At 66.5% G+C, this 12759-nt stretch overlaps 2 protein-coding genes across 3 annotated transcripts; one reads left to right on the top strand and one right to left on the bottom strand.

The window, feature by feature from the left end:
• Positions 1-217: 217 nt before the first annotated feature.
• On the top strand, positions 218-922 carry OST4 (oligosaccharyltransferase complex subunit 4, non-catalytic). Its single transcript, XM_058021360.1, has 2 exons — positions 218-311; positions 653-922. Exon 2 carries the CDS (start codon positions 654-656, stop codon positions 765-767), a length of 114 nt encoding a protein of 37 aa, XP_057877343.1. The 5' UTR covers positions 218-311; position 653; the 3' UTR covers positions 768-922.
• Positions 923-2648: 1726 nt separating this feature from the next.
• AGBL5 (AGBL carboxypeptidase 5) lies at positions 2649-12361 on the bottom strand. Of its 2 annotated transcripts, none has more exons than XM_058021359.1 (10): positions 12091-12361; positions 11426-11597; positions 10576-10739; positions 9826-10003; positions 9426-9604; positions 7566-8139; positions 6567-6736; positions 5208-5343; positions 4634-4824; positions 2649-3682 (listed from the first exon to the last, which is right to left on the bottom strand). In XM_058021359.1, the coding sequence occupies exons 1-10, from the start codon at positions 12303-12305 to the stop codon at positions 3412-3414; spliced, it is 2250 nt and encodes a 749-aa protein (XP_057877342.1). In that variant the 5' UTR covers positions 12306-12361; the 3' UTR covers positions 2649-3411. The 2 variants fall into 2 exon arrangements, 1 of the variants encoding a protein (XP_057877342.1); XR_009114293.1 differs by having other exon boundaries at positions 3595-3682; positions 4565-4824.
• Positions 12362-12759: the final 398 nt, after the last annotated feature.

The following is a 12759-nucleotide window of genomic DNA, read 5'->3' on the forward strand; positions in this document are numbered from 1 at the left end:
GCGAGCTGTCATTGGGCTCATTAGCGCTAATTAGCCGCGGCCGCCCCGGGGCCGCCCGGCCCCGCCCCGCCCTCGCGCCGCGCCTTGTATGGAGACGGAGCCGGCGGCGGCCGCCAGGGGGCGGGGCGCGGCGGTGACGTCACTGCGGCGGGGAGGGGCTGGGCGCCGTGACGTCACGGCAGCCGCGAGCCCGCCGCTTGGCCCGGGCCCGGTTGCCGTGACGTCACCGCCGGGGCCGGGCGCCTCCCGCCGTGCCCCGCGGCCGGAAGTGGCGCGTGCAGGGAGACGTGTCGGAGCGGCGGGGCCGGAGCGTGAGCGCGGGACATCGGGGGGATAGCGGGCAGGAACGGGAACCGGGGAGAGAGCGGGGCACCGCGGGGACCGGGAACCGGCAGGAGAACGAGACCCCGGGGGGACCGGGCGGGAACCGGGGGGAGAGCGGGGCACCGGGGGGACCAGGCCGGAACGGGAACCGGGGGGAGAGCGGGGCACCGAGGGGCCCGGGAAGGGGCGGGAACCGGGACACCGGGTGGTGTGGGCAGAAGAGGGAACCGAGACACCGGGGGCCCGAGCAGCAGGGGCGGGAGCCGGTCCGTGCCGGTGCATTCGGTCCCCCCGCGGGATGCCAGCGTGTCCGTTCCCCCGCCCGCAGGATGATCACGGACGTGCAGCTCGCCATCTTCGCCAACATGCTGGGCGTCTCGCTGTTCCTGCTCGTCGTGCTGTACCACTACGTGGCCGTCAACAACCCCAAGAAGCAGGAGTGAGGAGCGCGGAGGATCCCGGAGGACCCCGCCCCGCCATGGCCCCGCGGCGCCGCCGCTCCCGCCCGTCCCGCCCTCCCCGCCCCTCTCCCGCGGGGCCGCCCCGAGAGGCGCGAGCCCGAGCTTCTTCCAAACCGGCTTTAACGGAAACACGCTGATACACGACAAAACCGTGTGACGTTGTGACCAACCCGCGGCGCCGGGCGGGCTCAGCGCAGCAGCAGCGGCGCCGTGGGCAGCAGCCGGGCCAGCGGCGATCGGTGCTGCGGGGCCCCGCGCGGGGACAGCCCCGGCGCCGAGCAGGGCCGCAGCAGCTCCGCCGGCGCTGCCGCCGCTGCCCGGTACGGCGGGGCCGGGGCTCGGGGCGCGCCCAGCACGGGAAGGGTCCCTCGGTGCCCGGCGCCCTCGCGGGGGGCGCGGGAGCCTCGGGGCAGAGCCCTGCGGGACAGAGAGCGGGGTCGGTGGGCGCGGGGTCGGTGGGCACGGTGCTGCCGGGGCTGCGTGCCCACCCAGCGCCCCCTGCCTCCAGGGGCCCCGGGATGAGCCCAGAGCTGTCAGCAGCACCTACCCAGGCCTTCCTGGGGCTCTGCGGGCATTCAGCTTCACCGGGAGCACCTGCGGAGAGCGGGGAAGGGGATCAGTGCCAGGCCTTTGTCCCCCTTTTCTTGGGGAACGGAGCGTGGGACAGAAGTACCTGGCAGAGCCCCATGGCTGGGGAGGCTGCCAGCCCGTGGGGCAGCCCCCAAAGGGCCCACCCCGGGTCCCTCCCCGCTGGTGCCCCCGGTACCTGCAGAAGTGTCCCGGCCTGCAGCTCCTGCTCGCCTCGCTGCGCCGCCCGTGGCTCGTGGCCGGTGCTCAGCGCTGCCCGGGCGCCCCTGGGCACAGCCCCTGTGTGACAGAGGAGACAGAGCTCAGCGCTGCTGGCCAGGGCTCCGTGCCACGCTGCGGTCACCAGCTGGGCCGGGGCTGTGGTGGGCACAGGGCACAGCCTGGTGGCACGGTGCCCTGCTGCGTCCCTCCCCGCCAGCTTTGCCAGGGCCAGGTCCCAGCACCAAGGAGTGGCCCTGGCAGCGGGATGGGCACAGAGCGCAGTCCCAGCTCGTGCTGCTCGTGCAGAGGGCTCTGCCCCAGCTCCAGCCAAGCTCCTGCCTTGGTGTCCCATGGCACTGGTGTCACCATGCTGGCCAGGTTAAGGAGCTGGGGGCACGGCTGTGCCCTCGGAACCGGGCTGTGTCATGGGCTGTGGGACACGTGCTCAGCCAGGGGAGCTGGGGGGAAAAGGGAAAAAGGAAGGTGTTTGGGGCCTGGCTGCAGTGACAGCACTGAAGGAACACACCTGAGTTGCCTCAGTTTCTGCTCACCTGGTTAAAGTCTTTATCCCAACCCAGTCACCTCTCCATGCCACTCAAGAAGTGAGGTGGGCGGCACACTGCCCACGGGGGTGAAGCCAGGGCCGGGCTGCAGCGGGACACGGGGAAGGAGGGAGGGTGGGACAAGTGCGGGGCAGCAGGGTCTCCACGCTATCCCAGCTCCTTCCCTGCTGCCTGGGGGGCACAGCCAACCTGAGGGCACCAGCACAGCCCTTGGAAGGCAAGGCCAGGGCTCAGAGCACCCCTGGGCCCTGGTCCCTCTGCAGACACGGCAGTGCTGGCAGTGCTGGGGAGAGCTGGGGGAGGTCTGGAGTGGCCAGGATGGAAGCAGGTCAGGGGAGGAAGAGCCGGGTCCTGGTCCCAGTGCCAGGCAGCAGCACGAGGGTGCAGTGTGCCGTGGGGCACTCACTCTGCTGGAGGAGGCTGTGCCAGGGGGGAGCACAGGAGGCAGCAGAGCCCAGCCAGTCGCTCCTGGGGACACCAGGCACCAGGCTCTGCCCCCAACGTGTCCCTTCAGGCTGGGATGGGGCCAGGGCTCGCTCCAGGCAGGCCTGGCCAAAGGAACAGACAGAACAACGTGCCCATGAGAACATCAGCCTTTTATTTCCTCCCCACCATGTTCTCATGGCAGACAAGACACAGTCATGACAGAGGGCTGGGCAGCAAACCCCGAGCACAACACGACCGACGGACACCAGAGGAACACAGCTCAACACAAGCACAGCTTCAGGCTCACAGGGGGCACCTGCCCCAGCCCACAGCCCTGGGGGGCTTTGGAGCACAGTGCCCCAGAGCTGAGCCCCACAGTGGATGTGGGCACAGGGCTGTCACTGCCTGCCCCCCACGGCCCCGAGCCCCTGCCCCACGGTGGCAATGCCAGCACAGGGGGCACAGCCAGTGTCCTGCCTGTGTACCCCGCTGCAGCACATCAGCCCCCGCCAGAGGGGACTCTGCACGTTGGAAACCCCCTGGTGCCCCCTGCCAGCTCACAGCTCACAACCTACTGTTGCCCAGCCAGTGCCTAAAGAGGACAAAGGCACTTTGGTGTGTCCCTGCTGGCCTCAGGAATGCTTGGGAGCAGTGGGAAGCTGAGCAAAGGTTTTCTGTGCTGGCTTCTCCAGAAGCCCTTTGGTCCCGGCCCTGGAGGGGGGCGTCTCCCTGCGGCCCCTGTGCCCAGGGATCCCCACATGCCAGAGGAGCAGGAGCTCAGCTGGGCGGTGCAGTGCCAGCCCAGGCCCCTCACAGAGCCCCCGTCCCCGTGCCAGGTGCCGAGCCCCTCAGGGCCGCGGTGCTGCCCAGCAGCTGGACAGGCGCCGCAGCAGGCGCGCGAGGGCTCCCCAGCCCGGCTTACCTCTGCCCGGGGCCGGGCTGCCGCCGCCGCCCCCGGGGCTCTGCGGCGCGGCCGGGGGCCTGGGGCTGCCCAGGGTGAAGCTGGGGGAGGCTCGGATCCGGGGGGAGTCCTGCTGGCTGCCCCCGCTGCCAGCGGTGCCGCTGCTGAAGCTCCTGGCACGGGGCAGCGCGTGCTCAGAGGCCGAGGCGGGCAGGCCCCTGCAGGGGTGAGACACGGGGGTCAGCCCAGCACGGTGAGGGGGCTCCCCCTGCGCCCTCCACCCACCGCCACAGCCCAGCAGAGCAAGGGCAGAGCCCCTGCAGAGCCCTGGACTGCTCCTCAGGAGCTGCTGGGGACAAGGATGTCACCAGGACTGTCCCTGAGAGCCCCAGTGCCCTGCGCTGGACGTCACTGTCCCAGCAGCGCTGTCTCAGGGTTCCTCACCCCCAGTCCCAAACCAAGCAATTGCTGAGTTTGGAAAAGGCCTTTGGCACCACGGTGTCCAAGCCTCCCCCAGCACTGCCCAGGCCACCACTGACCCATGGCCCCAAGTGCCACAGCCACAGGGCTTTGAAACCCTCCAGGGATGGGAAGTCCACCCCTGCCCTGGGCAGCTGTACTGGACAGCCCTTTCCAGGAGGGAATTGTTCCCAATACCCAGCCTGAATTCCCCCTGGCCCAGCCTGAGGCCATTTCCCCTTGTCCTGTCCCTGTTCCCTGGCAGCAGAGCCCGACCCCCACCTGGCTCCACCCTGCTGTCAGGGAGCTGTGGGGAGGAAGAAGATCCCTCTGAGCCTCCTCTTCTGCAGGCTGAGCCCCTTCCCAGCTCCCTCAGGTCCCCCTGAGCCTCCTCTTCTGCAGGCTGAGCCCCTTCCCAGCTCCCTCGGGTCCCCCTGAGCCTCCTCTTCTGCAGGCTGAGCCCCTTCCCAGCTCCCTCAGCCTGTCGCATCCCAGCCCAGTGCGGGACGTGATGCAGGAGAGACCTCCCAGCTTCCTGGGGCAGGCAAATCCCAACCAGCTCACTCCAGGGACTGAGCCCCGCCATTCCCAGGGCCGGGCAGAGCTAGGGCCAGGGCAGGTGACCCTGGCAGGTGACTCACTTGGGGACATTTATCATGTCTAAGTGCCGTTATCCTGCAGCTCCCACGCTCGCCCCAGCCAGCCCTTACGTGGAGCTCCTGGGGGGGGTCCTGGCACCTCCTCTCCTCCGCGGGCCCCCGGCGCTGCCGCGCAGCCCCCGCACGTGCTTCAGCATCCAGGCCCGCAGGTTGCCCAGGCACGCGTGCTCCGAGAGCACGATCCGCGGCCAGGGGTTGCACTCGGCCATGTCCAGGGCTGCCACCGCCAGCGCCCGGCCCACCTGCCGGCACAGGGCACAGGTGAGGGGGCGCCAGGACGGGAGGAACAGGACAGTGTGGGGCACAGGTGAGGGGGCACCAGGGGACAGGAGGAGCAGCACAGCGTGGGGCACACCAGAGGGCCCAGTGAGAAGGGGAGCACAGGAACAGGGGAAGCACGGGGGAGAAAAGGGGGACACAGGGACAGGAAGGCACCAGGAGAAGGGGGGCACGAGGGGAGATGAGAGCACCAGGAAGGAGGGATGCCAGGGAGGGAGAATGCCAGGGGATGGGGGCACTGGGGAGAGGGGCAACTCCCCAGAGCGTGGGACAGCAAAGCCCCAGCCCCAAGCCCAGCCCACCCTCGGGACGTCTCTCCCCCTGCAGGCCGCCCCGGGCCCCGCACCTGCTCGAAGAGGTCCACGGTGTAGCGGGAGGGGAAGTTGGGCTGCGGCGGGGGGCTGGCGCGGCCGTTGTCGTGGCAGGCCCCCGGGATGCTGTTCACCGAGCGGCCCGTGTTGTAGTTGCACTCCAGGGTGTAGCTGCGGGCACGAGGGAGCCTCTGTCACCCACAAACCCGCGGCAGGGCTGGGGGTATCCCGCATCATTCCCCTGGCAGGGCCACTGCAGCAGATCCAGGGCACTGGAAAGGGGGTCCCACTGCACCAGGGAGGGGGTCCTGCTCCAAAGGACACAGAAGTGCGGGGAAAGGGGCAGGGTTTTGAGAAGAGCCCGCTCCAATGGCAGGAATGGCCCACGCCCTGTGTGGGGATGCACGGAGGTACCAGAGATCAGCAGGATGGGAATTCGGGATGGATGGCTGAGGGCGGCACCCAAAGTGCCAAGGTCCCTGTGAGGAGACCTCTTGGTCACCTCTGGAAGGTGATGGGGAATGGGGGAGTCCCTGATGGGCAGAGAAAGGGAAATTATCTACTGTCACCACCAACAGTCCAGGCAGTGGGCAGCCACAGCCTGTCCCTGACCCTCAAGGTGCTTTGGAGCACTTCCTCCTGGAGGAGGAGGAGGAGGGAAGGACAACTGTGGGCTAGGAGCTGCCAGCTGGGATGGCTCCCATCTGTCCCACGGCAGGGCCAGCAGAGCAGAAAACCTGAGCAGCTCTGGCCCAGTCTGCCTGGGGCCCGCACGAGCACGGGGAGCACTCCCAGCTCTTTTTGGGATGTTGCTGTTGGATCAACAGCCTGGGCTGCTCCAGGTCAGTCACAGAGCAAAGCTCCCCAGTGAGCCAAGCCCAAAGCCCACGAGTGTGTGTGTGTGTGCTCCTGTGGGGCTGCAGTGGGCACAAGGCAGCAGCTGAGCACACAGCAAGCGCTGAGGAAACTGAGAGAGCCTCTGCTCTGTGGGTCTGGCTGCCTCACCCCGTGGGACAGTCCCAGGAATATCCCATCCCCTGTGGGACAGGGATGGACCACAGGCATCCCCAGCTTACGGGACCACTGATGGCCTGAGGCTGGAATCTCACACACAGCCACAGCTCTACTTAATTACAGCTCAGTACAGCCAGGAACACGCAGGAAAGAGGAGAATTCCCCACAGAAAGCTGTGCAAGAGCAGGGAGAAGCAGCCAGCGGAGCTGCAGAGGGGTGGGGAGGAACGGGAAGGAAAGGAGCCTGCATATCTCAGGAACACGGCACAGCCAGCACAGCCAGGCCCAGCCTCTGCTGACCGCCCTGGGGCCACGCAGGTGCCTGTCCCACAGAACCGTGTCCCCTTTGCCCACACGCCCACCCACTCCGAGCTGCCCTACCTGTGGATGATGCCCAGGGCCTTGTAGATGGCCACGCGGCCGCTGCCCTCCTTGGACTGCCCGTCGCGCTTGTCCCGCGCGTACATGTTCTTCTCCGAGAAGTTGCAGCCCGTGAAGTCAAAGTAAGGGGAGTTGAGGGAGATGAGCTTGGGGAACAGCATGTTCTCCACCTGCGGGGGGCAGGGAGCAGCAGGGCTGAGCGGGGCTGCTCATCCTGCTCCAGTGGGAGCAGTGCCGAGCACAGGGCGGCACCAGGGCCCGCTCTGCCCAGCTCCAGGGTCTCACGAGCTCCAGCTGTGCCCAGGGTATACAGGAATTGACAGAGTGACAAAACTCTCCTTTGTCCCCTTAAAAAGGAAAGAAACCCATAAGTTTCTCTCCTCAATTAGGTGAAAAGACACCTCATAGGACCTGGGGGGCTTCACCTCAAACTTAAGGATAGCCAATTTGACAGAAGCCGAAAAGTCCTGCCTGAGCAATTTACCAGAAAAGGAAGAGAACATAGAAAGCAATCCCTTTTGTGAGGTGTTTTACCATAGGTAAGGACCTCTTGCACCTGGCTGGGTTTTTCTCTGTAAAGTTCTGTTATTTTGCCTTTTATGAAAACCTTTTTGTTTCCAACACCACCACAGAAGCCATCCCGCTGCTTTTCTGAGATAGCTGAGCTATCTCAGGCGTGACATAGATCTCCAAGAGCTTGTGAGACCCGGCTGGAGGAGACCCACATTCCAAGGGCATGCTGCCCACCCCCCGATGGGCTCTCCACCCTGCTGACCCTCACCAGCTCCCAGGGGGAATCTGAGACCTCCTGCTGCCCTGGTCAGCACACGGGGGGAGGACAGAGAGGAGGAGGAAGAAAGGAGGAGGAAAGAAGGAAAGGAGGAGGAAAGAAGGAAAGGAGGAGGAAAAGGAAGGAACTGTGAAGGGATTCCACGCCCCTCTCGCAGCAGCAGGAGGCTCCGGCGGCCGCAGCGCTGCGGGTTTGGGCGGTGCCCTCACCTGGTCGTTCTCGTCGCTGAAGCAGTTGCCGTACATGAAGCAGCCGCGCTTGGAGGCGTGCCCGTGCAGGTCCACGTAGTAGGCGAGGCCGCTGTCCCGGGGCGCGATGGGCTCCGCGGGCTGTGCGGGCTCAGCTTCGGGCACGGGGGCAGGGCCGGGGGTCCCGGGCCCCTGCTCACGGCGCTCGCTGCCGGGGCCCGATGGCAGGATGCAGGCGGCTCGCTCGGAGCCCTCTGACACCCGGGCATCCTGGCCCAGCGCCCTGGGGCCGCTCTCGGCCGGGCAGGAGCGGCTGCCGGCCCGCCACGAGCCGGGGCAGTTGCGGAGGTTGTTGCTTTTGTCCAGCTCTGATAGCGGGGCCTCCGCGGCCGGCGCGGGGCAGTTGGGGGATCTCAGGCTCAGCGAGCTGGTGCCGAGGGGCGAGACAAACGTCCTCCAGTCCGGAGCGCCGGGCAGGACGCGGCTGTGCACGTGGTGGTAGAGCAGGACGGCCTTGGCGCCGTACACGGCCGGGTGCAGCTCGGCGTCGGGGTGCAGGTACTGCCGGTTCAGGTTCACCCCGCGCGAGTCGGTGCTGCGGGAGAGGAGCCAGACACACCTGAGCGCTGCCAGGGCACACCTGGGGCAGCACCTGGGGCTGCTAGCACGGGCCAGGGTAAGGCAGCAAAAGGGGCCTTTGTATAGCAGCCACAGATGTTTGATTCAGCTGTCTGGTGAGATGTTCAGCTCCCAGCACCCACACACACAGAGGCTCAATTTCCCTCTGCAGGGGCCTGGGGGCTGAACCTGGTCTCGGGGCAGTACAAAGGTAAGGGACAGTCAGGGAATAGCGAAGGACTGGCTCAGGGACGTAGGAACAGGGGAAGGAGCCAATGGGGTCTAACAGCTCTTTGAGGGAAGCTTCTTGTATCTCCCTAGACCAGGGAATGCCTCCCAACCCCAGGGTCTCCACAGCCCGGCAGAGCTGAGCTCGCCTTGCAGCACTGAGGGCTTTGGGCTCTGCCTCAAAATGCCAATAATGGCCAGACCAATGGCCGGGAGCTGCCAGAGCAGTGACACTGCACAGTGTGGAAGAGTCCTGCACAACCCTCCCCAGAGACAGCAACCAGGAAGGGGCTGGAGCACCAGGAGAGGCTGAGGGAGCTGGGAAAGGGGCTCAGCCTGGAGAAAAGGGGGCTCTGGGGGGACCTTGTCACTCCCTGCAACTCCCTGACAGGAGAATGGAGCTATGTGGAAGGGCCAGGTTCTGCTCCCAGAGAACAAGGGACAGGACCAGAGGGAAGAGCCTTGACTTGACCCAGGGAAAGTTTAGGTTGGATATTGGGAACACTTTCTTCATGGTAAGGGCTGTCCTGCCCTAGCACTGGCTGCCCTGGGCAAGGGTGGATTCCCCATCACTGGAGGAGTTTAAAAGCCCTGTGGCTGTGGCACTTGGGGACCAGGGTCAGCTGGGCTGTGCTGGGGTGGTTGGACTCCATGGTCTCACAGGGCTTTTCCAACCCAAGTGAGTCCAAGATTCCATGATTTTATAAATATAACAAAACCCATAGAATCAGCTTTCTGAGATCCCTTCCTCAGCAAGCTCACAGCCTTTTCCACATTCACACCCATCAGTGAAGGACACTCCCCTTTTGCTCACATCTACCAACCAATACCCAAATAAACCCTTCCTGCTCCTTTTCCTTGAGGGAACAGTTGCACTCAGTGGTCAGGGAGGGTTTTGCTCACACCTACCAACCAATACCCAAATAAACCCTTCCTGCTCCTTTTCCTGGGGGGAACAGTTGCCCTCAGGGCTCAGGGAGGACGTCTCCAGCCCCGTGGAGCCCCGAGCAGGCTGGCAGAGGGCCCTGCACTCACCGGTAGTGGCCCCGCAGCACCCCGTCGGGGTTCAGCATGGGGATCAGCTTGAACACGAACATGCGCCGCAGCATCTGCGCGCGGGGGTCCTTCTCCCGCAGGATGAAGTCCAGGAAGCCATTGAAGACAAAGCTGGAGGGGGTTTCTCCTGGGTGGACTCTGCTGCTGAGGAAAAACACCTGGGGACAAACAGCCGGGCTGAGAGGGGTGTCCTGCCTGCCCTAGGATACCCCAAAAGCAAAGGGTCTCGCAGACTTTGCTCCACCACCTCTGCCCAGACACTGCAGCCCTTGGGGCCACAATGCCATTGTGGTCAGAGCCATGGGGGCTGCAGAAAGGGGCCACCACAGGGGCAGCTGGCCCCCAGCCCAGCCCAGCCCAGCCCAGCGTGGTGTCTCACCCTCTTTCCAGTGAAGCAGTGAGGCCGGGGTGTGCTGGTGTCTGGGAAAAGCTTGTCCAGCCGGGGCTCCCGCTTCTCCTGCATGCCATGGCACGAGGTGATGGTCAGCAGGTCCACACGCAGCTTGTCCAGAGAGTGGCACAGCAGCTCCCGGTGGTAATAGACCGAGTCCAGGGGGCTGGGGGGCAGAGGGGATCTCAGCCAGCCCCAGGGGCTCCCGGCTGGGTGGGGAATGCTGCCCACACTCACAGCCCCACAAGGAGCACCCCACATCTGGGCTGTTTGCTGCTGGACACCCTCAGAGCCTGCTGGGAGCACGAGCAGCCCTTCCTTCAGGGTGAGGAGGGGGGCCCAGGGCTGGGTTTGCCCTCCCCAGACCCAGCTGTGGCAGCAGCGGGGGATCAGCTCGGGCACAGCCAGACAGGCACAGGTGGTCAGGTCATCCCATAGGGGAGATAATGCCTGCCAGCAGGAGGGACAGGGCACTGAGGGACTCATCCCACCCCGAGGTGATCCATTCTGGCAGGAGGGATGGCTCCAGAACAACAGGGATCCTCTGGAACCCCGTGGGTAGCTCAGGGCAAGCTGCTTGTGCAGAGCTGGGGCACAGAGGAGCACAGGCCAGGCAGCTCCGGGGAGGGCACAGAGACCCTCCTGCTGCAGACAGAGCTTTCTCAGGGGAAAAACCCCAAGCAGGCACAGCCCAGGAAGGCGGGACAAAGGGCAGGAAGGAGAAAGTGGGGGGCACACCTGCTGGGGGACATGTGCCTGCAGTCCTGGTAGCGGCGATCCAGCTCTTTGAGCATGTCCTGGCACTCCGTGTAGGAGAAGGGGTAGCAGAAGGCAAAGTAGGTGACGGTGCCACGCTCCAGGAAGCGGTGCACGAAGGACAGCACGAACTGCGCCTCCACCACCTGCCAGGGACACCAGGGAGAGGGCTGGGCCCGGCCCGGGGGCAGAGGCAGCCCAGCACAGCCCCTGCTGCTCCTCCTGGGCACGGCCCGGGGGCAGAGCCAGCCCAGCACAGCCCCTGCTGCTCCTCCTGGACACGGCCCAGGGGCAGAGGCAGCCCAGCACAGCCCCTGCTGCTCCCCCCAGCCCAGCACAGCTCCTGCTGCTCCAACAGGCACGGCCCAGGGGCAGAGGCAGCCCAGCATGCACAGGGTCCTGAATGCACAGAGTCCTGCATGCACAGAGTCCTGCATGCACAGGGTCCTGCATGCACAGAGTCCTGCATGCACAGAGTCCTGAATGCACAGGGTCCTGAATGCACAGGGTCCTGCATGCACAGGGTCCTGAATGCACAGGGTCCTGCATGCACAGGGTCCTGCATGCACAGGGTCCCTCCAGGCACATGTCCCTGCCTGCACAAGGTCCTGCCTGCACAGGGTCCTGAATGCACATGTCCCTGCCTGCACAGGGTCCCTCCAGGCACATGTCCCTGCCTGCACAGAGTCCTGCATGCACAGGGCCCTCCAGGCACATGTCCCTGCCCGCACAGGGTCCTGCATGCACAGGGTCCTGAATGCACATGTCCCTGCCCGCACAGGGTCCCTCCAGGCACATGTCCCTGCCCGCACAGGTCCCCGCCGGCGCTCACCTGGAAGCTGGGCCGCTGCTGGATGCGCTCCCAGCGCGGCCGCACGGGCAGCGTGCGCACGAAGGGGGTCATGCCCTGCGCGTACAGCCGGCTCTGCTTGTTCATGTTCAGGATGTGCAGCTTGATCAGCTTCCCCGGGGCGCCGCCGCTCACGCTGAAGTAGAACCAGGACCTGGCAAAGGGAGCAGCGGCGGCGCTCAGCCCCAGCCCGCGGCTCCCCGGGCTCTCCGCTGCCTCCGCATCCACCGGGAGCTGTCGGAGCCCCGGCGGGGCAGAACCGGACCCACGAACCCCCTCCCAGGGCACCCCTGGCCCCTCTCCTCAGACCCCCGGCCCCACCGGGAGCTGTCTGAGCCCCGGCGGGCGGAACCGGACCCCCGAGCCCCCTCCCAGGGCACTCCCGGCTCCACCGCTCCCTCCTACCGAGGTACCCACCCCCACCCGGTACCGCCGGAGCCCGTCAGACCCCCCGGCGCGGACACGACGCCCCGAGCCCCCTCCCAGGGAACCCTGCCGGCTCCGCCAGCCCCGCCGCTGCCCCTTGCACCTCAGCCCCACCCGCAGCGGCCGCTCCCGGGCCCCCGCCAGGACCTTTCCCGGGGAACGAATCCCCGCGGAGCCCGGCCGGTGCCATCGGCCCTTCCCGGTTCCCCGGCCAGCCGTACCTGTTGCCGTTCTCATACTCAGTGTGGGCGCAGTCGGGCCGCGTCCACACGTTGAACTCGTAGTCGGCGGCGGGCAGAGCGCTGCCGCGGGCGGCGGGGCCGCCCCCCGGCTCTGTAGGCCGCACCTGTTCCACGTGTGCCAGGTTGCCCGAGTCGAAGTGGGAGCTGAAGAGCAGACCGCCGCAGCGGATGTCCATGGCCCCTGGCGTCTCCATGGCACGGCCGGGACCGGCATCGCCCCGGGACGGCCGCGGCACGGCCGGTACGGGCCGCCCGGCAACAGCAACGCGCGCGGCCATTGGCTGCCGCCTCCCAGCAACCTGCCCGCCCATTGGCTGGCGCCTCGGCAACGGCCGCAGCGGCACCGGGGCCGCAGCCCCTCTCGACCACGCCCCTCTCCGGCAAAGACAGGCCACGCCCCCTCATTAACCAAACCACGCCCCAAATTGCGCGGGCCACGCCCCTTTGTGACCAGGGCCACGCCCCTCGCTGGGGGCACCCAGAGGGGACCGGAGCGACCGGAACAGAGTGGACAGGGGGTGTGACCGGACACGGGGTGTGACCGGACACGGGGTGTGTGAGTGGGCACTGGGTGTGACCGGACACTGGGTGTGACTGGACACTGGGTGTGAGTGGGCAGTGGGTGTGAATGGACACAGGGGTGTGACA

Source organism: Melospiza georgiana, chromosome 3 (assembly GCF_028018845.1).
Source record: "Melospiza georgiana isolate bMelGeo1 chromosome 3, bMelGeo1.pri, whole genome shotgun sequence".
Lineage (NCBI taxonomy): Eukaryota > Metazoa > Chordata > Aves > Passeriformes > Passerellidae > Melospiza > Melospiza georgiana.